A 24,816-nucleotide genomic window follows, 5' to 3' on the forward strand; every position below is an offset into this window, starting at 1 on the left:
TGTGGGGTGTCCAGAGATGTGAGGGGTCTGGAGCACAAGTCTGATGGAGAGCAACTGAGCGAACTGGGATTGTTCAGTCTGGAGAAGAGGAAGCTCAGGGGTGACCTTATTGCTCTCTACAGCTCCTTGAAAGGAGGTTGTGGTGAGGTGGGGAGTTGGCCTACATAACTAGTGATAAGAGCAAATGGCTTCAAGTTGCTCCATGGGAGGTTTAGGTTGAATATTAGGAACAATTTCTTCTCTGATAGACTGGTCAGGCCCTGGAACGGTCTGTCCAGAGAGGTGGTGGAGTCACTGTTCCTGGTGGTGTTGAAGAAATGCTTAGATATAGTGCTAAAGGACATGGTTTAGTGGGGAAATATTGGTGGTAGATGTATGGTTGGTATGAATGATCTTGGTCTTTTCCAACCTGCATGATTCTGTGGTTCTAAAAGGTTACAATAATGTTGAGAGGTTTGAATGATATGCATAAAAGGATGTTTAAGTGTTGTGCATTGCAGGTCTTTTAGTGGTATGAGATCGTGCATCAGACGTCCTCATCAGTAACAAATCAGTGAAATGATTCCTATGTGAATAATACATGCTCATCATACATTCTCTTTCCAGCCCAGGAAAATGTATGTATAATTTAATTGACCGTGGGTAGAAACTTTCTTTTACTGTGCTGTAAGTAGTTGTAGCTGTCTATCCTTTTTACTGATGAGTACTAAGAGAAATGATAGGACAGTGAGGAATCAAGGGATGTTTGCTATGGCGCTTTCTCCAGATGGTTCAGCCTCATCTGTGTTGGACAGTGACACATCAAAGTGCGTCTGCTTTCCTTGTACCATGACTGCGCTCTTGTCCTTTCTTTTGCTGAGGTTTCTGATGCAATCAATACAACTTCGGGTTCTCCAATTTGTCGGTTTAAAATCTTATCGTTGTTGTATTGTTGGTCTTAATTTCTTTTGTCTTTGTGATTTTTGTTGCTCTGATAGCTCTGCATTGTTTCATATTGCAACATGTCTTTTTTACTGTTGGAGCCAAAAAGAAAATACTGGCTTTTGCTTTTTTCCACAGAGACCTCAATTGTGCAGTAAGTGATAGGATAGATAATTACAGTAAACATTGCATATTGTTGTACCTGCTCTACACACACTCACAGGTGAACATGGCCACACACACAGAATGATGGCTTATCGCAATCTTGTTGTAATGCCAGATCCAGCCACAAATCCATGGAGGGGGAAAGGACTGGTTCTCTACCTTTCAAGAGTTACTCTGTGAAAAATATCACCATCCATTTGAGTTTTAGAAGTTATTTTCTTGGCAATAAGCACTCTAGAAATAAAATGCATTTTCTTAAATAGGAAGATTTATACTTTTGTCAGTTATTTCCATCTGGAGTTTAATTATTGCTTTTTGTTGGTTCATCAACACATTTGGAGTCAAGAATGATACTGAGTTATTTAACTAATGATGGGATCCTTTCATGAAGAAAACATTCAGTAATTTCATTCAGAAATAATTCAGTAAGAAGGCGGTAATTTCTGTAAAAAATTAGAAGAAAATGTATCCCATAAAGTATATTTACAGTCAGCTCAGTAAAATATTAGTGTTATTCTGTGGAGCCACCACCTGTATTTCCCATTTTTATGGGGACGGAGGGGGGAGAAGAGGCTGATACCCAGGCAAAAACTTCTTCATGGCTTAGTTAAATTTATAAAACAAACAAACAAAAAAATAGAAGCACATGCCCATGACTATGTGCATTTACAATTGTCTGTTGGTTGGGAGGAGCTGTTTCATTTCATGAAACATTTTATGGTAAAGGTGGAGTTTGGCAGAAAGTCACAGATTTTTTGGGTGTTGCGGTGATATTGTGGATGACTGCTGTGATTTGAGAGTGAAGCTCATGATTGGAGTGGCAGCTTATCTTCTGAGCACAAGGATGGGGGTCTACAGGAGACAGTATGTGAGGAGGAAGGGAACTCAGACGGTGAAATATTCCACTGCTCTGCAGCTGCTAACAGGAGCGGTGTCCTGCAAGCCATGCCATGATGAATTTTTGGAGACTGAAATTTCAGTGTAAGGTATTTTTCAAGTCACAGATGTTGTCTGATCATGCAGAGGAAGGAAAGTGAGGGATTGGTTGTTATGTATTCATCGTATAGGTGGACATACAGGACCAGCATCCATCTTCAGCTGTTGTCAGTAGGAGGCCTGATATTCTGCTCCATTAAGATGTTCGGTATTTCTCTGCTAGAAAAGCTTCATCTCTCGGATCCACATGTAATAAGCTAAAAGGAAGTGAGGTGGTAATTTCTCATGTGCTCCTCATGATAACCTGGGGATGTGAGATAGCTTTTGTTTTTTTCCTATTGACTTCTGACGGCTAACTTTCTGGTAAAGATTGGGATGGGGTGGGGACTGGAAATGAATGGAGTAAAACTATGCATTAGTTTGTAAGTTCTGAATGAAGGTTGTGCTAAAAACCGAGTTAAACACCAAATAACGTGCTGCTGATAGCATTCCGAAGCAGGCAACCCGCTAGTATCCTAACATATCCCTGTGCATTTGTTGGTGGCATCTAAGAACAGAGACATCTTCCTGAAAGCACTGAGCACAGCTTTGGAGAAGCTTGCAAAGTGCAGTTAGGAGTATTCTAAAACTGCTTCTTTTTTCTTTTTTCCTTTTCCATGTTATTTTGACTGTAGTTTTGATGCAAGGAGAGTATGGATTAAATTTTGTGTATGATAATATTATGTATGATAACAACATAGAAACACTTAACCCCTCTGATACTGTGCAGCTGGGAGGGAATTGTGCGGAGTATGATCGTTTTTGCTGGAGTTTAAGCTTGGGTTACCCTATAATATTTGAAATGAGATATCTTCATATAGATAGAGAAGATAGTGAGTTGTGTTCTCAGATGTGGTATGTAGAGAACAGTCTGTCAAGCTTGGTGTGGTCACATTAGACTTTATCTCAGTTCTCTGGATTTGCTGGGTTGAAGATGTACGTAGACGTACATGAAGATACATTGGCTTTGTGGGTGATGGTGCATGGTGCAGGTAGTGCTGCCTGGATTGCCTGGAACTACTCCCCTGAGCTTTCAAGTGTTCGGTGGTTTTATAAACTTCAGAACTGAAGAGTTTTGTGATTATGTTTTGGATTTTAAAAAGCGACAGTAGTGTTTCAGTGCAGGCTTTCCTTAAATATAGATTTACAAATATAACTTCATTGCTATAGCTCAGGTGTGGGTTTTTTTGTTTTTTTTTTGTTTGTTTGTTTGTTTGTTTGTTTTGCCTGGGAAGTTCCTTAACTGAAAAGAAAAATGCCTAAAACTATTAATTCTTTTTCAGGTATGGGATTCTGGCATAGGTTGTATGTATGTATGTATGCATGTATGCCTTAGGTCACATCCCCTATCATGTGTTGTTTGGCTTTGGTTCCCAGGACAGGTGTTTTCATCACACATCGTCTCATTTTCCTGTAACACTGTTATGGATCACCCCTTCAGCTTTATGGCACTTATGAACTCTGTAACCCTGCTGGGTTATATGTACCTGCAGGTAGAAATAAAAAACAATTGTCAATATATTTCTCTTTTCCCTGTGAAAAAGAAAAAAATGCCCAACAGAAGGTTATGACAGAAATTCTAACTCCATTATGTTGTGTAGGTTGTATATTGTATTCAAAGCCAAGTTGCTTTGGCGGTTTGATTTAATTTTGGTTGTATCCAGAGGAAGAAGTCAAAATCTTAGAACATAGAATAAGGGTGAATGGAATTTAACTTCTAGCTGTTAAAGAATACAGCTGTCTTGAAATATAGTTTTTAAAGGAGAATTATGCAGTTTGAAGTACTAACTCTTTATGCCACCATATCAATTTTGGATTTAGCCCTCAGGTCTCTCATATTTCAAATATAGTATAAGACACTTCATAGAAAGTACTTGGATTAATATATAAAATGAAAGTGGAAGAAACCAAAGGTCTGTAACAGATTGCTTAAAACTCACTAGTGTGGTTAAGTAAGCAGAAAACAAAATAAAGGTAGAAAAAAAAGAAAGGCATTATCTGATCCGGCAGCTGGTAGAAACTGCCAGTGTTGTTTGTAGAAATGGTGGGCAAAACATTGTAAAAGCAGGTGTTCTTCTGTTCCTTTTTGTTTACATAAATACTTTTACAAGTATCCCTACAACAATTTGGCACTAAGGTATCCTTATGATACAGTCTGAGTTATTAGGAAACTTGTCTCAAGCATTGCAGATAAGATGCATGCTTTGAACAGGGCAGCGGGAGAGCTCAAAGAACAACCACATGATCAGAGTTTTATCAGCAATGTTGTGTTTTAGAGGATGAATCACTTTGATTTGACCCAACACATACAGGTTGCAGGAATCTCCCCTTCACCCAGCAGGGAATGATAGCAGCGGGATTTCTTCTGCCACCTGTTTAAAAATGAAACACTGCAAATTTAAATCTAGGAGGGGTATGGTAAGAAGCAGCCAATACCTGCTTTACAGGTTCTTTAAAAAGAAGTAGTTGTCATCTTTCCAGATAGCTGAGAAGAGATGTGTGCAACACTTTACTGCTTTATTTATTTACCTGCTTGACTTGTGTAGGAAATTGGAACATTTACATTTGAATGTGGCCAACTGTGTTCTGAGGTATTATATTTTTCCCATTTAATGAAGTGTTTTATTCACCTTTCTTTGACATCTAGGCAAAAATGCCTCTTGAATGTATTTCTAATAGTTGAATGTTAATTGTATAGAACTTTTCTAGTTTCTTAAGTTTTTTTTGTTAATGTTATTCTGAGGATCCTTTCTCTTCTGTTGTGATGACATTTTCTTAGTTAGGAGGTACAAATACTCACCCACCCGCTGCTGATGGCCTTTCACTCATAACAAATTAAACAGAATTTTGAGAGGAACCCACTGTTGTTCCTGTTCTTCAAACTGAAGCAGAATGTGGTTTAAAGCATTGTAGTACAATGCTATTCTGATTTAAGAAATGAATGCTTCCACTTCATTAAAGGCAGAGCTATTGTGCTTGTTGAATTTCTGCTTTTCACTGATTTTTCTATTAGTCTGCTGTGCTGCCACATTTTTTTTCATCATATCTCCTAAGCTGATATTACTTTGAAGTATATTTCTCAGTTTTTCTGCTTTTTCTGGCTACATACAGTGCTGCTTATAGTAATCCCAATGATTGCTAGGAGCATTCATCCAGATGTCTTCTTTGCACCTCTTGTTCAGTTTTCTTAAATATCACACCTCAAAGGTCTCTGTAAGAAGTGTCAGCCTCATTTCACTGGAGGAGAAATTAAGGCAAAAAAAACCAAAAGTAGTTTGGCAAAAGCACACTGAGTCAGCAGCAGGTTTGAGAACCAGAACTCTTGACTCCCAGCACAGAACCTTGAATATGGCAGCTCTCTCTCAAAGAAGTTATGTTATACCAAATCTACACTCATTATTGACTTCCACGTGTGTAGATTTGAAAAAGAGGGGGGAGAAAAAAAAGCCAAGTGGTCTTCTTGCTTGGCAGTAAATGTTTCTGTGAGAGGAGAACACTTTTTCAAAACAGACTGTACTTGCTGATGTGTAATCTAATGTACCTTTCTTTCCAGGTGATTACAGATTTGGAAGAACAACTGAACCAGCTCAGTGAAGACAACGCAGAACTGAACAATCAGAATTTCTTCCTGTCCAAACAACTTGATGAGGCCTCAGGGGCCAATGATGAGGTTGTCCAGTTGCGAAGTGAAGTTGACCATCTCCGTCGAGAGATCACTGAGCGAGAGATGCAGCTTACCAGTCAGAAACAAGTAAGACTATATAAGTCTGGATCACAATCTCTCCATGATAGATAGGTGGTTATTGGAAAGGCTACGAATTATTTTAAATCCAGCAGCCTGTAGGGCAGTTTGACCAATTATTGCTTAAGCCTTCCTTCCTCGAGTACTTAAATGAATTCAAGACTTTTGTTTCTTCCCTTTGTATTATTATGCAAAGAAATTTAGCACTCTGAAGGTATCATAACTTAGAATTATTTAATTTTGTGACCTTGGCAATTTCAAATCTTCATAATGAGATACAGCTGACATTAAAGGCAATCACAAGTTGGAAATAAGCTGGTAAATCAGAACCCATTTATGTTTGCTGCCAATTTGCATGTACCGTAAGTTAAATGGTAAGGCTGAAGCTTAAAGTGCGTGCTTGATGTGGGATGTGAGAATTGATAGGAGGATTTATTTTTAGACTATGGAGGCCTTGAAGACAACATGTACAATGCTGGAGGAGCAAGTAATGGACTTGGAGGCCCTGAACGATGAACTCCTGGAGAAAGAGCGTCAGTGGGAAGCATGGAGAAATGTTCTAGGGGATGAGAAGTCTCAGTTTGAATGTCGTGTCAGAGAGTTGCAGAGGATGCTGGATACAGAGAAACAGAGCAGGTCTTTTGTCCCTTCCTCCCCTTTTATGTTAGCTTGTATGCAAATGCTCTATAGAAGCTAGTACAAAAATATATTTGGAATAGGATATGGGAGTGGGAACTAAATATAAATTCTTGTGAAGTAGTTCTAAAAATGGTGTATTAGTTAATAGTCATTCACCAGTAATATTGTTCCTTTTGGTTTTTTGTTTTTTTTTGCAAGTAAGTGATTCAAGAGGGTGTGATATTTATCATTGAAATTTTTTATAACAGACTTGATCTTTTTTTTCTTTATTATGTGAAAAGTTAGTCCTTGCTCCAAAGTGTGACTGTAGAGTCTTGAAATTCTCAGGCTGCTTTTCTGGATTGGGGCAGGGTTATATAATACAAGTGTTGCAACAAACAGTCATGCTTTATAAAGTAACATCTTGAGTTTGAGGCAAACCTCTGAAAGTTATTGATGCCACTGCATGCTAGTAAGAGGTCAAACCCAGAAGGGTGTTAGGTAACATTGTCTTCCATTTTAATTCAGAGTGAGAGCAGATCAGCGTATTACTGAATCTCGCCAGGTGGTAGAACTAGCTGTCAAAGAACACAAGGCAGAGATTCTAGCCCTCCAGCAAGCACTAAAAGAACAAAAACTCAAAGCTGAGAGCCTTTCTGATAAGGTAAGCAACTTTCAACCCTACCCTTTCGTTACAAGCTGAAATAGTTTTCTTTTATAGAGATATTACTTCTAGAACTGTGATACTGAGCAGCTTTTTCAAGATGCAAAAGGAGGTTAAATACTGGAGATCAACAGGATAGAAGTCTAGCTTCAAGCCAAAGACCTAGAATTTAATTTTAGAACAATAGAATAGTTCAGTTGAAGGGATCTACAAAGAACATCTAGTCCAACTGTCTGATTACTTCAGGGCTATCTACAAGTTAAAGCATGTTATTAAGGGCTTTTCCACATGCCTTTTGGATGCTGACAGGCATTGGGCATTAACCACCTCACTATTTCCAGTATTTGACCAGCCACATGGTGAAGAAATTTTTCCTAATGTACAGTCCAAACCTCCCTTGGTGCAGCTTTGGGCCATTCACTTGCATTCTATCATCAGATAGTACAGAGAAGAGACTGGAACCTCTTTCTCCATTCCAGAGAGCAATGAAGTCACCTTTTGGCCACCATTTCTTCACATTGGACAATCTGCTTGTCCTCAGCCTGTCCTCATAGGACATGCCTTCTAGCCCATTTAATAGCTTTGTTGCTGACCTCTGGACACATTCAAGTATCTTAATATCCTTTCAGTGCTGTGCAGAGCCCAGAACTGCACACAGTACTCAAGATGAGGCTGCACCAATGCTAAATGTAATGGGATAATCCTCTCATTTAACCGACCGTCTGCACTGTGTTTAATGGACCCCAAAATACCATTTGCCCTCTTGGCTGCCAGGGCGTGCTGCAGGCTCATGTTGAGCCTACTGTCCAGTACTCCCAGATCCTTTCTATGGCATTGCTCTATAGCTGTTTGTCTCACAGTCAGTACTTGCGTCTGTGTTGAGAACGGCTGAAGGAAAAGGCAGTCTGTGATACCAGGTGTGTACAATGAGTTCTGTCAGTGATTTGATGTTTACATTTGAACAGCGGCAGGACAATTTTTTTCCTTCTCAACTCCTTATAGTAAGTAAGGGATAATTGTATCATTTTTCTTCTGTGCATGCTTGCTGAGGTTAAATTTTAAGGCTGTGGAACACTATATCACTGTTTACATTGTCCTGATCATCTGTCCCACCTGCTTAGCTCAATGACCTGGAGAAGAAGCATGCTATGTTGGAGATGAATGCACGCAGTTTACAACAGAAGCTTGAGACAGAAAGGGAGCTCAAGCAGAGGCTTCTGGAGGAGGTAACTTTGTAAATTCAAGAAGATTCCACACTGTGGTGGGGAGGACTGGATAAAGCTGTGTCAATAGCAGGATTGCACATCCATCTTTCTCATACCTAACTAGAGAATTTATGAAGATGGAAGTTTTGTTTTTACTTAAAATTTTGCAAAATGTGTGGCCACATCAGGTAGTTGTGAAAGTGAACTGCTGTGCAGGGAAAGGTGGGGTGGAAGCCAAGAGTTAACAATAAGGACTCTTCAGCCAGTGGACACAGTCCTAGAGTACTTGAACAAGAAGAGCAAAGCAGGTCTGGTGATAGTAATTGGGTTCAGCCAGTGTCCCAATGATTGTTAGAGAAGCTTGAATGACAAGGCATGTCCTAGGTCACATCTGCAAGGCAGTGTCTCTGCTCAGACACAGCATTTCTACGCCAGGCAGAGGACCATAGCTTATAAACAAGTCTGGAGCCAGTGTGTTGTGGGTGTGTAGGTGGAGACCACAGATGAAGCTTCTCAAAGCTCTCCATTCTTTAGCTTTTAAAGTAGCTTTAAGATGTACAAAGATGTTTTTTTTTTATTATGAAAAAGAAAGAATAACATACAATAGTTCTTTGTAAAAAAGACAACAAACAACAACAAAAAACAACAAAAAAACACACTGCTCTTTTTTGCTATTAACAGCAGGCAAAGCTGCAGCAGCAAATGGATCTGCAAAAGAACCACATCTTCCGCCTAACCCAAGGTCTGCAGGAGGCTCTAGATCGAGCAGATCTTCTGAAGACTGAAAGAAGTGATCTGGAATATCAGCTGGAAAATATTCAGGTGAGGGTGAGGAAACAGTGGGCAGGACTCTGCTTACCGATTAAGGTGGAGTTTTGGGTTATTACTCTTTCCTAATCCAGTATTTTTCAGAGTCACGTGATACAATACAGTATTTTTAGTTCTGTTCTGCTATTGAGTTGTTTGTTTCTGCTATTAAGATGAAATTTCTTACATATTTGTGTGGTTCAAAGGTTCTCTATTCCCACGAAAAAGTGAAAATGGAGGGCACTATTTCTCAACAAACCAAACTCATTGATTTCCTGCAAGCAAAGATGGACCAACCAGCAAAAAAGAAAAAGGTGGGTGAAAGAGGTTTGAGAGTCATAGAAGCAAATGATGGCTTTCTATGTAGCTATGTGCTGTGTTTTCAAAATTTTCTGTTTTATCTTTCTTTATGTGTAGCATAGATGTGTCATCTAAGCATTCCAAGTCACTAAGGACAGGCTTTGTTAGGCAGAAAGTCTTTCACGTCGCCTTTCCGGTACTTTATTATTCCCAACCCAATAGCTACACATCAGTGAGGTTGTTGTAGGAATACAGAGCTTTAACCATGCTTGGTTTTTTTTCCTTTTAACAGTAAGTACGTATGTGTATATGAACATATTGTGTACTTAAAGAGGCTGTCTTTTAGCAGAGGATTGATTAGTCAGGTGATGTGACTTGTGTCACATTGTTGTCATGAGCAGTTCTGTCATTTTAAATTGAGTAATTTAAATTAATTTTAACCACATATTTTGAGATCCTCTGTTTAGATGCTTTCGGAAATTCAGCATGTGAGTACTAGCAGGTAACGTATGTCCCCTTTTAAATCAATCCATATCTCAACATTTTCTCTCCAGTGCCAACATGAACTAAAAATCCATCCTTACTTATATCAGAATTACCATTAGGCCCTCTGGCCGGACTGCCACTAGCTAGTTTCGCTTTGCCTAGTTTAAGCCATCTCTTACTAGGAGTTAGGAGTTGTCTGTGTGTTTCTGTTGCTAGGGCCTGTTTAGTCGGCGGAAAGAGGACCCTTCTTTACCCACACAGGTTCCCCTGCAATACAATGAGCTGAAAGTGGCACTGGAGAAGGAGAAAGCTCGTTCTGCTGAGCTGGAGGAGGCTCTACAGAAAACACGCATTGAGCTCAGATCTGCTCGTGAGGAAGGTAGGAGTTAACAGAAAAGGTGAATCTGGAGGCGGCGCACATTTTTTGGTCTGAATACATGCCTTTAATTGTGTGTCACTATAGCAGTAAAGTGTTGTTTAAATCCTCATCTACTGCAGAGAAGATGCAGGAAGGCTACATGTTTTTCTGCTGGTTGTAGCCATTGACATAGAACCACTGCTATGAGCTAGTGCTTCATGTTGGTTATGTTAATGAGTGGTATTTATCTCATCTGTAGCTGCTCATCGGAAAATATCAGACCACCCACATCCTTCCACTCCAGCCACGGCCAGGCAGCAGATCATCATGTCTGCCATAGTCCGCTCACCAGAGCATCAGCCTACCCCTATCAGTCTGCTAGCTCCACCCTCCAGTCGCAGGAAGGAGACCTCCACACCAGAGGGTAGGTTCTTGGTAGACTTCTCTGTTGCATGTTTTCAACTATTTAGGTGTGATCTGCCTCTCTCTTCCTCTCACTATTGTTGGTAATAGGAGAAGATTTGGTTAGGCATAAAAGGAAGATACCAGTTCAAAGATACAGATATGCACTTATCTAGAAAAGGAGATATTGTTTCTCAGTATTCTGACTACAATCAGTTGTAGTACCTGTGATGCCCTTCCATAGCTTTGAGAATAGAGGTGACAGGGTCATCGGGAAAAGTGAACAGGTTAAGGGTTCTGCTCTTTTATACTTAGCTAACTAGTGTTCAACAATGAATGTCAAACAGGGGACTTCAAACTAAAACCTCCCGGTCTTCATTTGCCAAGTCATTGCCATCATAGGTAGCTGGTGTGCTATAAAGATGGGTAGCACTGGCATAGGAAGGTATCCTCAGTGGCATATAATGATCAGGGAAAAGAATGATGTTTATCAGTGAAAGAATGCGCCTTGAAGGATTTACTTTGTTCATTATCAACCAAAAATACAGAATAGAAACACTAACAGATTCTGTTTTAGGTATGCTTTGAGATATACTGCCACTGGTGGCTAGTGTGAAGGCAAAAAGAAGGAAAAAGATTGTATTGATTACAACAGCATAGGTACTGGAGAGTTTTTTGCCTGTAAGCAAAATAGTGATTAGTCCAGCACGTCATTGAGAATTGAAGGTAAGAGCAGACTTGAAATTTGGTTGGATTGTTTGGCATACTCTTGCTGCACCGCAATAGCAATGTCAGCTCTACAGTCTGTTTTTAAGTGGCACATTCTGTGCAACTGTAAAAGGTAGTTACCGAAGTAGCTTAAGATTTGCAGGTTGCAAAGGAAAATAGGCAGTGTCCTTGTTCATCAGGGATAGAAATATGCAGTCACCTTGGCTTTAAAATGTCAAAACCTACTGTAATTTTCATCGCTGTCACAATATACATTCTAAGAATAGATTTTTGTCCCTTCCAGAGTACAGCCGGCGCCTGAAAGAGCGAATGCATCATAATATCCCACATCGTTTTAATGTGGGGCTAAATATGAGAGCAACAAAATGTGCAGTGTGTCTGGATACTGTGCACTTCGGACGGCAGGCATCTAAATGTCTTGGTAAGAGCAGAGTGTGTGCCTGTAGTGTAACGTGACGAGAATGAAGAAGCATCAGCTGTCTAGAATTGCTTTGCAGTGAAGGTTGAATGAATGACCAAGCATGAAGACTGAAAATTCTTGGGCAAACATTCTACTTTAGAAAACACCTGAGGTAGATTTGTGCATTAGGAGTTTGAGGCAACTGTAATGCTTTTTTTCATCATTTTACATAAGTTTTTCTCTGTCTTTTTGTCAGAATGCCAAGTGATGTGTCACCCAAAATGCTCAACTTGCTTGCCAGCTACTTGTGGACTGCCAGCAGAATATGCCACGCATTTCTCTGAAGCATTCTGCCGGGATAAAATGAATTCTCCTGGTCTGCAGCTGAAGGAGCCAAGCAGCAGTCTACGTCTTGAAGGGTGGATGAAGGTGCCAAGGTATAAACGTGATGCTTGATGCCATACCAGGTGCTGAAACATTTGGGACAGTTCCATATTATCGTGGCTCTTGCAATGTGATAATGGATATGTTCATTACAACTTCTTGCTACTGATGAAATCTCATTTAAAACTTGCATGTTTTGTTCCTAATATGAGTAGAAAATCCAACATAGGTTTGTGCTTATTTTCTTCAGGAATAACAAACGTGGGCAGCAGGGCTGGGACAGGAAGTATATTGTCCTGGAAGGAACAAAAGTGCTCATTTATGATGCAGAAGCAAGAGAAGGTAACTTAGCATTTCTAGGAAGAACAAGGCCTAAAGATTGCTTGCTGTAGCTTTACCTAATTTAGCTAAATGTTCTGCAATAAGTCAGTGTTGTTATTTTTTTTTAATGGTTTTATTTGCTAGTATGTTACCACAACCCAGCTGTGAAATATCCAGCCTGTATCCACTTCATTTTGCTATCAGTTACTTTCCTCACTGTTTGCTTGTTTGTCCCTGCTTAATCTATCTCCCTATCTTTCTCTGCAGCCGGACAGAGACCTCTGGAAGAATTTGAGCTCTGCCTTCCTGATGGGGATGTAACTGTTCATGGAGCTGTAGGAGCTACTGAACTTACCAATACAGCAAAGACAGGTGAGAATCAGTGAGGTCAAATGGATTTCATCTGATTTGACATCAGTTGGTATTCTGTTTGGCTAAACAGATTTTTCTCTCTTTATCTTTCATTCTGTAACTGTGCAATTCTGAGTTTACCTCTCTGAATTAAGTGAATAGGTTTGGTTAGACTTGGTTACACATAGGGAGTTATTTCTGTCATGGTAATTGAACTGTGAATAAGATAATCATCAAGCCAAATGGAAGTAAATATTAGCATTTTGTAGCATACTTAAAAGCAAACTTGGTTTACTTTACATTTCTTTGATCAAGACTTGTTATGAAGTGTGACGTTCTGTAATGTGTGTCACTGTTGTGCTCTATCCAGAAAATAGTTTACTTAGAAACACTGTGGGTGTATACAGTCTCTTATTATTAAAAAATGTTAATGTTTTAATTTGTATGTATTGAATAGAATGGATGAAAAGATTATGTATGTCTTGATTTCAACATTAAAGGCTTCAGATTGTTAAAAACAAAGGTTTCCACAACCAATTTTTACAGATACTTCTTAAACAGTACAGGAAAAAACTAGCTGAATGGCTGTTCTTGTACTTTTTTTTCCCCCATAATGTTATTCCTTATGAATAAAAGACAAGAAATGATTCTTACTTATTAGAGGCAGCATTTTATGCATGGATTGTATATATCTAGCTAATATTTAGCTTTAGGAGATTAGCCTGTGCAGGACCTGTAGGAGAAACCTCTGTATAAATTGCTGTGTTAATACCTCATGCTAAATACAACTTCTCTCCAATAACACTGAAAGGTGTTGATTTAAGTCCTTTGACAATATGCCAAAATCTAATCTAAGTCTTATTCTATCTATACAACATCTCAGATGTGCCATATATCCTAAAATTGGAGTCTCATCCACACACCACTTGCTGGCCTGGTAGAACACTCTACCTGTTAGCACCCAGCTTCCCTGACAAACAGCGCTGGGTCTCAGCACTGGAATCAATAGTGGCAGGTGGGAGAGTTTCCAGAGAAAAAGCTGAGGCTGATGCTGTGAGTATAAAAGTTTCATTTAATAATAAATATTCTGGGAGGGAGCAGAGTTTTGAAAAATGATTTTTTGGTATTTGACATACTGAGGTTTACCTGAAGGTAAGTTCTTATTTCTGCTTTAAGACGCGCACTGTGAGTACCAGGAACTAGTTCATTGTGAGACTGGTACTTCACAGTACAATACCCTTCTTTAAGCTTGGGAGTGCAATAAGAAGACTCAAAAATTGCATCTCTGCAATTCCAGCATACAGTAAAGGAAGAAAGAGCAGTTTAAATCATGGCTTAAATCTTATCTTACAATGTACCATATGGAATGAGCAAGCCTTGAAAGAAAGAAAGAAAAAACAAAGAGGTCTTTCCTAAAGAACTGGGGTTTCTTTTGGTTTTGTAGCAGATGTGTTTGTTTTCTACTTTTAGCTTTATTCTAATAAGGATAAAAGCTTAAATAGAGCTGTTAAGACTTCGGGTAGCCTTTTGTCATTGCTGTACAGATAAATCTATTTTCTGAAGAAGGGAGACTTGATTCTATGGCATTTCATATTAAAATGTTGGCTCTGGAAGTAATGAATATCGGATTAGGAGGAAACCATCTCTCTTGCTAACATTTCTTTCATCTCTGGGAATATATATGTTCTCACTGACATTTGGACATCTTTATCCTTCTGGAAGAAATAAAAAAATCAGTGCTCTATTGCAGGAGATGGAGGGAACTGGAAACTATAAGGATAACAATAAATGGTACACGTTTAGGCTAATTCTGATCAGTTTCTGACTGCATTTCAGGCAGCTGAAAGTTTGCTAATTCTTTTGTAGGAGAGATCCCTGCATCATTTAGCTTTATCAGAAAAGAAAATCTATACTAAACTTTTATCCCGTCTGAAATCATGATTTTGCATTGTGAAAATACAATTGGAGAAGCAGAGGAAGGTTAACTTAGCAATAACAAGAAAGTTCTTTCTGTTATTTACAGAAGTTGCTTGGGAACTCCCTGCTGAAGCTAGAGGGTGAGGACCGTTTGGATATAAATTGCACAATGCCCTTCAGTGACCAGGTAATGACAATGGTCAGTTGAACCTTACTGAATACTGGACAGTTCACTCATGAAAACTGTGTCTTCACAGCAATGTGTGCAATTATGTTCTTAGTTGTTGGTTTGCTTTTTTTTTTTGTCCTTTTCACTCTGTCTTCTGGTAAACACTCATCCAGACTTGTTCTCGGAGCATTCCTTGTTCTCCTCATACAATGCAGTCTTTTTTTTTCTGCTGTCATTATAGGTTGTACTGGTGGGTGCAGAGGAAGGTCTCTATGCCCTGAATGTATTAAAGAATTCCTTAACTCACATCCCTGGAGTGGGTGCTGTGTTCCAAATTCACCTCATCAAGGATCTGGAGAAGCTACTCATGATAGCAGGTAGGGGGCTGTATTTGTGCTGCAACCTTCTGCTAATTGCTTTGGAAATTTGCTGCTATGCAGGTACCAAAGGCTTTCCTTTAGATTAATTACAGGATTGTGTTTATTTGTTTAAAACTAGTGTATCAGCAGCTAACACAATACTGTCTAATGTTCTCTCATAAATGAGTATGCAGTTGAAGGCTTAGTTAAACTTTCATGTAAGAGGAATCAGGCATGGCCTGTAATACCATTTATTGGAGCACTTGGAAACTCATTACCAGTTATGTTGGCGCAGAATAATTCCTCCTAGGGACCTTCTAAAGGGTAAAAGAAAACTTTCTGGTTAATTTTGGGTTGTTTACTAATGAGGCTGCTTTTAGTGGTGACCTACTTGACGTTAGCAACACTATTAACCCACTGAGAGTATTGTTTTCCCAGTGGATTTATTACCTGATTTGTGGTGGTTTTTTGGTGGTGTTTTGTTTTTTTAAGTTTTATTTTTCACTTTTAATAGGAATAATATGAAATGAATTCTACATGGTACATAGTGACTGTTTCCACAGTAACAGCCTGTAATGATAAGCTGCTGCTTAGGTAACAGAAAAGACTTGCAGGGAACAAGGAGTTTTCCCTTGACAAAATGGGACCATTTTTGTCTGCAGGAGAAGAAAGGGCTTTGTGTCTCGTTGATGTAAAAAAGGTGAAGCAGTCTCTAGCGCAGTCTCACCTTCCGGCCCAGCCTGATATCTCACCAAACGTTTTTGAGGCTGTCAAAGGATGTCATCTTTTTGCTGCTGGCAAGGTAGGACTCAGCTCCCTCCTGCTCCCAGAGCACACTTTTGCCTCTACCGAGTTTAATATTAATCAAATCAGCATCTTTATTTCACTGGCAACAAATCCAAGGTCTTTATTCTTGTTTAAAATCTTTTTTTCTCCAAATAAGAGCAGTATAGGTGGAAAAGAGAGACTGAACTGGAGATGGGATGGAGAATCTACTACAAGTTTGAATAAATTCAGTCAGGATGACATGACAGTATAACCAAAACTGCTGTATAATAAGAAGTACATCAAAGCTCAGCATAGCTGTCTGCTCAGAGTTTGCTTCAGCTTTAAAATATATAGGTAGTGAATTCCATCCACTGTTCTTGAATGTCATGGAATGGTTTCCAAGCTAGTGAATTTACTTATTGTGTCATTTGATAACACTTGACCTTTATGCTAATTCCCAGTGTCAGTGTGGAACATGTAGCCACAGTAATTCCACGCAGTACTCTGATAGCAAACAGTGAACATCATTCAGTTCAAAGCGATTTTTAAGGAAGCAGTTTGAGGGGTTAAAATTGAACCTAACTCATGTCGGTTTCTTACTGATTTTAATGAAAAGCTTCTGATTTGTTCTAAGTATGAAAGACATCATAGAACAGTTCAAATTTGTATCCCTTTGAGAATCTGAAGAGGCTTGTTATCCTTTCACTGCTTTGCACTATAACTACCTTACTAAAAATGGACTTCCTTATATCTGCAAATTTCTTCTTGTGTTAAAAGGTCTTTGGATCTGTTCCACACATTCAGCATTAGAATTTTCTTTATTATCACCCTTACCTATGGCTGTAATCCTCCTTACAGGTTGAGAATGGCCTTTGCATCTGTGCAGCCATGCCCAACAAAGTGGTTGTTCTGCGATACAATGAGAGCTTGAGCAAGTTCTGTATCAGAAAGGTAAGCTTAGTAATTCCTTTCAGTATCCAAAGTAATTCCTACACTGCACTAAGGCTCAGCGTTGCTCTGGAGCAAACATCTTAAACTTTTTTGTGTGTGCATAAGAACATTTATTTGCCAGCAGAAGTGATAGAAAATTGCTGTGTGCTAAGACTAAAGTGAGAGCACAGAGTAATTTCCCATAATGAGGGTTGGCTTATTTTGAGAGACAGAGAACAGAACTGAGACTTACGAGATACTGGACCCAGCTGTGCTCACTTCACTGTTTGGTCTCCACAAGCATTCAGCAAGCATCGAAGAATATCAGTAGATGCCATTTTGTCCACATGGAGGAATTCAGTCCTACACCTTTGCTTCAGATGCTATCTTGTCAGACTGCCCCTCTGCTGCCATCTATCAAACAGCAACAAAACATAACAGAATGTAGGTGAGAAGCTTCAGCCTCTACTGCTATACCACCAGTATCCACCTCTGATATTGTGGGGCAACTTAATAAAGTAGGAGGCTGTAAAGTAAGAAAGTAGGAGATAATACAAGAATGGTGGTATAATAGATAGCCAAAGGTTATCTATAGGAGAAACTCACCAATTCTGAGGCCTTCAATCTAGATGGAAAATGCTGAGGCTGGTCACCCAAACTCCACAAAGGAGCAATCTCCAAAAAGAGATGCTGTCATTGTGGTGGTCAGCCCTTAAATGAAGTATAGGAGAGGTGGAGTCAAGCTCCAGCCCTTCCAGGAGCACAGCTGAATCACCTTCACCTGTGCTCCCACAGCTGACCCAACACTTGCCTCAGTTGTTTAATCAGAGATTCAGGCTGTGATTACCAGTTTCCTATACAGAGGCATTACTTTCAGAGCAGCCCTTGTGTAACCTTCTATAATAAGCAATATCTGTATACAATTACAGGGAACTAATACTGGTCTATACATTCCTTCTCTTTTCCAGGAGATTGAAACCTCAGAGCCTTGCAGCTGTATCCATTTGACCTCTTACAGCATCATTATTGGAACCAACAAGTTCTATGAAATTGAGATGAAGCAGTACACACTGGAGGGTAGGAGCCATTTTCTAAGGAGCGCCCCAGATGGCTCCACAGAGTACTGCTTCAGGGGAAAAAAATTTGGTGTGCTGATCAACCTGTTATTCTCCATTCTCTTTGCAGAGTTCCTGGATAAAAACGACCACACTTTGGCCTCTGCTGTGTTTGCTGCATCCACCAACAGTTTCCCAGTCAGCATCATCCAAGTGAACCCAACAGGGCAGAGGGAGGAGTATCTGCTGTGTTTTCATGGTAAGCGTATTGTATGGTTGTACTGTTGTTGCACTACATCAGTTCTTGAAGTGGGAACTAACAAAAGGTGCTGCTGAGAGAGAAAGCTGGACAGAATTGACTTCCTAGGGCCTGGTAACAAAAGACTTCTTAGAAATAGTGAATCTAAAAGACCTGAAGGACTTGCAGCTGCTGGTTTAAACAGTGAAGACACACAGAAAATTGGTGCTAAAATATCTACTCCTGATCCAGTTTTCTGCACTGCTTCTGATCAGTCTGCTTCTAGTGTGGAAGTTCTCTGTACCTGTGGCTTGGTACCACAGGTAGTCTTCTGTGCCCAAACAGGAGGAACTGTAGTTGATGTTAAATAAAAGAGGTGTTTGGTTATCCTAGTAAAACGTTAAGGGGTTTTCAAACTTTGGAATTCTTGATAGAAAAGACTTTTAAAATGTCTTGTATGTTACGTTTTCTTGTAGCTGCTTTTATTGCCCCTTTAGGGACAGTGTCATGGAGATGCACAGGAAGTCTTTAAAAACCCACCAGCAGTAGTTCTGAGTGTCTTACAGTAGGAGTAGCATAGTGTTCCCAGCTGTGCAAACAGATGGAATAATAACCTTACTTTAATTGGTACAAAGAGACCTAGAATTCAAGTACTTTTGGTATCCAAGTATACTTTAAGTCTAGACAATGTCAAGGCAACCTGAAGGACTTGAAAGACTGTGTACATCTTCTCACTGTGAAAAATCCCTGTCAGAATCCTTTGTGCCTTCAAATCTGCTTGTGACTTGACGTTACTTTTCTTGGCAGAGTTTGGTGTCTTTGTGGATTCCTATGGAAGACGCAGTAGGACTGATGACCTGAAATGGAACCGCTTACCCTTAGCTTTTGGTAGGTGCAGGGGGATGTTCACTGGGGTTACGGACATTGCTGAAGTGAGGAAATGTACTTGTGGGAAAGGTATTTGTTGCTCTCAGCAGCTCCATTTCCTCTTCCCTCTGCCCGCTCTCCCAGAAGCTGTGGCAATGTTCACATGATTTAATATCATTATAAATCCAAATGGCAGACCTTCTAAGGTGTAAGCAGTTTAAACAGATGAAACTAAAGTGATGTATTCCCTTAATGTTCTTAGTTTGACAGTGACTAAACTGTCTAGTGAAATTTTTGATGATGCTTGGAAATAGCTGGAATAGTCAAGGCTGTATCATTTCAGTGTGGATCCTTCAGGCCTTCTGTACCACCCACTGGATTTTGTTCAGTTAATCGCCCATTTTTATGCCTTATTCATGTTACTTCAGTTAGTAAAATTTCTTTGGATACAGGTAGTTTTATAGCAGCAATTCTCAAAGCTCCTGTCTCTCTACTTAGTAATTTTGTTTGTAATAGGATATCACAGAAAATGTACTCTTCCTAGCTTTTCCCAGCGGGCTGCAGCATTCTGTTGTGCTCACAGAACCTTTTAATAAGTTTCTAACAGAGAACTGTACATTGTATTTCTCCTGCCTCTATGATGTTCCTTCAGCCTACAGGGAGCCTTATCTGTTTGTGACCCACTTCAATTCCCTTGAAGTGATAGAGATTCAGGCACGAGCTTCTCTAGGGTGAGTTGTTCTCTTTTCATTCTTCTCTTTTCATTGTACAGCATGTGCTGGCTGGGAAAAGGTGCGGTGTTGTCATTGTAAATAGTTTTTCCTGCAATTTTACCCAGAACTCCTGCACGAGCCCACTTGGAGATCCCAAATCCACGGTATCTAGGGCCTGCAATTTCATCTGGAGCTATCTACTTGGCCTCCTCCTACCAAGATAAATTAAGGGTGATTTGCTGTAAGGGCAATCTGGTGAAGGAGACCAACAATGAGCACCACAGGGGATCTTCTGCCACACGCAGGTATGGTTAAGGTGATGTGCTACGGTCCTTGTGTAATCAAACTCACTCCAGATATCCTTTCCCCCTTAAATGTTTGTTGCCCTCACTTCATTCTTGGAGACAGAGGCTAGTACTAGTCAGTTGTTGTAATGCTGGAGTGGAACAAGGAATGCTCCTTATGTTTTGAAATCCAGGGCACCGAGAGAAACATTAGCTCTGTAGGAATCTACGGCAAATATCTTCCACAAACACAAGTAAAGGATGGTTTGAGCTCTTCAGCTGTTTTATTTTGACTTTGAAACGGTGAGTTTAGGTTGTGATGGGGTGACAGTAAATATCGAGTGTAAGAATCCCCAAATCAGGAGTCACTTTCTCTTAAAGGAGCCTGCAGAGAGACAGGGTTCAGCAAGGCAGGGGTACTTCAGACAGGTGCATAAGTACCATGGTTGGCAGTGCTGCTGAAACAGAAGAATTGGGATGTGTAGCTCATCTTAACCTGGCCTAGGCCTCATGGATCCATCTTTGTGCTTTTTAGTGCGGCCTAGGGAGGGCTGATTTTTCACGTGAACGCTACTAGATATTTTGGGAAAGTTACATTTTTGCTAAAAGGAAATGTAACATGAGGTTTTTGTCGCTCAGCTGTTCGCGTCCATTATTTTTGAATGACAGCAGCCCTAACAAGAGAGGTCCGCCCACATACAACGAGCACATAACCAAGCGGGTAGCGTCGAGCCCAGGACCACCAGAAGGTCCCAGCCACCCTCGAGAACCAAGCACACCCCATCGGTACCGTGAGGGCAGGACAGAGCTGCGGAGGGACAAGTCACCTGGGCGACCACTGGAGAGGGAGAAATCTCCGGGCCGGCTTTTGAGCACCCGCAGAGAAAGGTCCCCTGGAAGACTGTTTGACGAAAGCAGCCGAGGACGAATGCCTGTGAGTGGTGCCAGAACTCCTCTTGCTCAAGTCAACAAGGTAAGTGGGGAGCTTGGAGATCTTCTCTAATCTCAGGAAAAGATGTGGACTTCAGAAGGGCTGGTGGTACTGTTAAGTGTAAAAGCAAGTCTCATCTCACCCCACTCCTATCAAAGCACAGAGCAGATGAAGTTGTGACTTCCTGACCCTGTGAACACCCTTCCCTTGCTCTAGTTCTGTAACTGCCAAAGCAGCTTGACTTGAGAACAGGCCATAGTTCCTGAGGCATGAAAGTGAAGGTTTTACTAATGGAAATCAAGTCACTGAGGGCTTGAGAAATGTGTCTGGAGAAATGAATGTGGGAATCTGCTATGGCCAGTGTGATACTGGTGTTTACCTTCGTCAGTGGTTTAAGCATTATGCCACCAGGAAGCGAGCAGACATGCAGCACTCAGTCAGCTGTAGCAGCAGTCGTTAGGTGATGTACTGCTTCTGGCACCTGTGCTTCGGTAGGAACGATATGTGCAACGTGTAACTGTCATTTTATTTCCCTGCCAGGTCTGGGACCAGTCTTCAGTGTAAGTCTCAGCTAAACAAAGTTACTCATCTTGACCTGCAGGAAAAAAAAACACGGAAATATACTGAGTTATATGCACTCCATACATCTGCTGCCCAGTTACCAAAAGAGCTTTTCTGGGCCAAAGCTAGCTTCATATCAGGAGATGTGATGCTCTTGAAGATTGTTCGCATCTCAGTTAATTTCTCTGCACTTTCCTGCACTCCTGTTTTTGCACTTTGTACTACTGTTACTCTTTCAAGCAGTTCATGAACTTTTTGTATTCACTATAGTCCCTAGTACTTCATCAAGAAAATTCAATGGGACTGGAGTCCCACCCCAGATCTTCAGTGTGGTTAGCACCCCTTACCAGGTAATTGATCATAGTTCTGAGATGTGCTGGGAGTTCCTAATGGCCCGGAACCAGAAGGGCCAAGTTGACTGAGTCTTTCAATAGAAGATGTGATTGGATATTCTTTACAGAACACACACACACAAAAAAATCACTTTTGATCAATCTGTTCACCTGCCACTTCTGAGAGTTATTTTGTTCTCACTAAAATTGCTCTAGAGCAGCTCTGTTGGGGAGGGAAGAACCCTGCTTTAAATGAGCCCATGTGCCCTACTCCAAGACAAAGTGCATTATCTATAAGCTACTGGGGTGTTAAGACTTTATCCAGGTCTTCTGCATGACAGTTCACTGCATGCTGCTGCACCATCACTGGCTGCTCTCTCCTTTTAGGTTGCTTTGCTGAGTAGTGTATTGTACCTCACTTGTAAATTAACTGAAACCTCTAGATTACGCTGCAAAATAACTGTTAATTACTCTGGAAATTTGGCAAAGAAGAGTTAACGAGCCTTATTCTACGACAAGGGTGACAGTCACACTTGTGCTCTCCTCTCAGCATTAAACGGGGTCTGTTCAGAAATTACACCACAGACCTCAGCTCAGATCCCAAGAGGACTTTCCCCAGAGGGAAAAGCAGCACAGAGCTGGGCCCTCCCTGTGACCTGTCGCTTGTTGTACAATAAGGCTCAAATGTCACTGCATAAGAGGATACTCACAATGAACAGCTTTAGCGGTTACTGGCCACCTTTGCCTTTGCTTCTGCATACCGAACCTTGAGCCATTTATTGCTTTCTATTCTCTTTTGCCGTGACCATGAAGCAGAGAGCAAATGATTTTCAAAGCAGGCTTTGACCATTCAGTCTGCAGTAGCGACATCCTAAGTGAACGACCATGTTCTTTACAACTGCAAAGAGCAAAACTGCATCCAATCTTCCTCTTAAACTTCTGCTAGTCCCTTGCAAGCCCGTGCTAACCTGTTCTAAAGGTCCACAAGAAGTCAGATGTCCTTTGTCAGTGTCCTTTGGCAAGTTTCATGAATATTGTTATTCCGTTCTCTTGTCTGTTGGGTTGTTTTAGATCAGATTATATGGCAGGAAACTTGCTGAAAGTTTTGTCTTCTGGTCTGAATACTTTGAAAGGTCACTGAGATCAAGTCTTTAAATCTTTGCATCTCATGGAAGATCTTCAAGACCTCAGAAATGGGCCTGTCGAGTCCTGAAAGCGTATCTCTTGTGTCTTGTTTGTGAAATGCTTCCTGCTAGAGAAATAGCTCAAAGGACTGTACATACTTACAAGAAAATTTATATTCGTAACTAAAAGGGAATTGAATTGGTTTCTACTTTTTTATTGTAAACTGTGTGTTTTTCAACACTGGCTTTTTTTGTTTTAATGGTGGTTGTGGACAGCCACCTTCAGACACTGGAGGGCCCTCGGCTTAATCCTCCTAGCTCCCACAAAGAAATAATTGTAACATTAAATTGCAACTGAAGCTTGTTAGCATAAATGAGATGTTAGGGATCTAAAAGTACAGGAATTTTCTTCATTACCTTTTTACTATTGATAAGGGAGGGAACTAGAGGGACAGTTCAAAGCTCCACCTGGAAAGTATTGGACTTTGTTGTTGAACAATAACCAAATAAAACAAATAACTATCTTGACTGGCATGGTGAAATGAACGCTTCCTTCTACACAAGAGTATCCCAAAGCCATCCTAGTACTGCACCCAGCATTAGAAGCTGTGTAATCTATAGGCATCAATGCTTACCAAAGAGCTGACCTTGACTATTTAGCATTTTAATAGTTGTTATCCCTGAACAAGTAGCGTAAGTGGCTTCACAAAAGCAAAGCATGTTCATATGAACGACAGCAGATGGATTTGTCCAACTCTTTCACTATAGCAGCAGTGAGCTGCAAACACCTACAGCTGAATTCTGCCCTTAAGGAGTGATGCTAAGGGTAGAGCTAAGACACGTGTGAGTATAAGGGAGGAGAAGTGGCCCTGCTAAACGACCCATACATGTTGAGCTGGAATAAGAAAACATCATCTAATTAACAGTAGTGTGATCTAACGACAGGTTTGGGATTCATCCCAGCAGCGCACTGGTAGCAAAGGGGACAGAGAGCTGCTCATCCCACCGCTGCAATATGCTGGTGCTTTAAGGCCTAATAGCTGCAACTTTTTAAGAGAAGAAACGCTCACAAATCTAATTCCGATTGAATACAACCTGCAGAGTTGCTGTACATCTCAACTTACACCTGCTGGGAAAAACTTGCTAGATCAGACTTAAATGTAAATACATCTATTTTTAACTGAACCAGTTTTTACAGGGTCTGAAGTATTCTTTCACAGGAAGAGGTTTTTAATATTCACACTGCTGCCTACAGTAACTTAATTTGTCCTCCTACTGTTCAGTGTTTTTGGTTTTGTGCACGTAGCCGCCCCCTTCCCCCCAATGAAGGGCTTGTTGGAGGGTGTGTGGGAGGGTTACTAATAGCTCCGATTACATTTTGGTCTACATGGCATTCTTCATGAAAATGCTCTACATAAAAACCAAGCTGCTTGATTTATCTATTGTGCCTACTATCTGATGTATATGATGAAATGCTAACTTGTTAAATGTTCATTTCTATTTTACTGTGCACAAAGAATACTTATTTAAAGCTCATTGTTGCAGTCCTATGATGCATGATCAGAATTGTAACAAAACTAAAATAATCCAGAAACTGGTGGAGTAAAAGAACTTCCTTATCCAGCCTTTTGATTATCAAGAACCCTGCACAAAACACTTCAGCTTGACCACCATGTGAGTGCTCAGCCTTAGGGGTGGGGGGTGGGGGACAGGAGCTCTCCTTGTTTATGGAACACAAGG

General features: G+C 40.4%; 1 protein-coding gene across 12 annotated transcripts in view; it reads left to right on the forward strand.

Moving 5' to 3' along the window:
• The window catches only part of CIT (citron rho-interacting serine/threonine kinase), a 70,237-nt gene extending 45,550 nt beyond the window's left edge, over positions 1–24,687 (forward strand). For 4 of the 12 annotated variants that reach the window (XM_015878246.2, XM_015878245.2, XM_015878256.2 and 1 more), the window contains 24 exons: positions 5,615–5,812; positions 6,246–6,439; positions 6,950–7,085; positions 8,207–8,311; positions 8,972–9,112; positions 9,304–9,411; positions 10,100–10,262; positions 10,501–10,665; positions 11,656–11,793; positions 12,029–12,209; positions 12,407–12,498; positions 12,745–12,849; positions 13,712–13,881; positions 14,852–14,944; positions 15,156–15,291; positions 15,936–16,075; positions 16,900–16,992; positions 17,940–18,048; positions 18,157–18,285; positions 19,072–19,152; positions 19,784–19,862; positions 19,970–20,149; positions 20,768–21,101; positions 21,600–24,687. In XM_015878246.2, the coding sequence (XP_015733732.1) occupies positions 5,615–5,812; positions 6,246–6,439; positions 6,950–7,085; positions 8,207–8,311; positions 8,972–9,112; positions 9,304–9,411; positions 10,100–10,262; positions 10,501–10,665; positions 11,656–11,793; positions 12,029–12,209; positions 12,407–12,498; positions 12,745–12,849; positions 13,712–13,881; positions 14,852–14,944; positions 15,156–15,291; positions 15,936–16,075; positions 16,900–16,992; positions 17,940–18,048; positions 18,157–18,285; positions 19,072–19,152; positions 19,784–19,862; positions 19,970–20,149; positions 20,768–21,101; positions 21,600–21,623 (3,294 nt within the window). In that variant the 3' untranslated portion in view covers positions 21,624–24,687. The remainder of the gene's footprint in view (positions 1–5,614; positions 5,813–6,245; positions 6,440–6,949; positions 7,086–8,206; positions 8,312–8,971; positions 9,113–9,303; positions 9,412–10,099; positions 10,263–10,500; positions 10,666–11,655; positions 11,794–12,028; positions 12,210–12,406; positions 12,499–12,744; positions 12,850–13,711; positions 13,882–14,851; positions 14,945–15,155; positions 15,292–15,935; positions 16,076–16,899; positions 16,993–17,939; positions 18,049–18,156; positions 18,286–19,071; positions 19,153–19,783; positions 19,863–19,969; positions 20,150–20,767; positions 21,102–21,599) is intronic. The other 8 variants (XM_015878251.2, XM_015878253.2, XM_015878249.2 and 5 more) reach the window with 7 other exon arrangements.
• Positions 24,688–24,816: the final 129 nt, after the last annotated feature.

Source organism: Coturnix japonica, chromosome 15, assembly GCF_001577835.2.
Source record: "Coturnix japonica isolate 7356 chromosome 15, Coturnix japonica 2.1, whole genome shotgun sequence".
Taxonomy (NCBI): domain Eukaryota; kingdom Metazoa; phylum Chordata; class Aves; order Galliformes; family Phasianidae; genus Coturnix; species Coturnix japonica.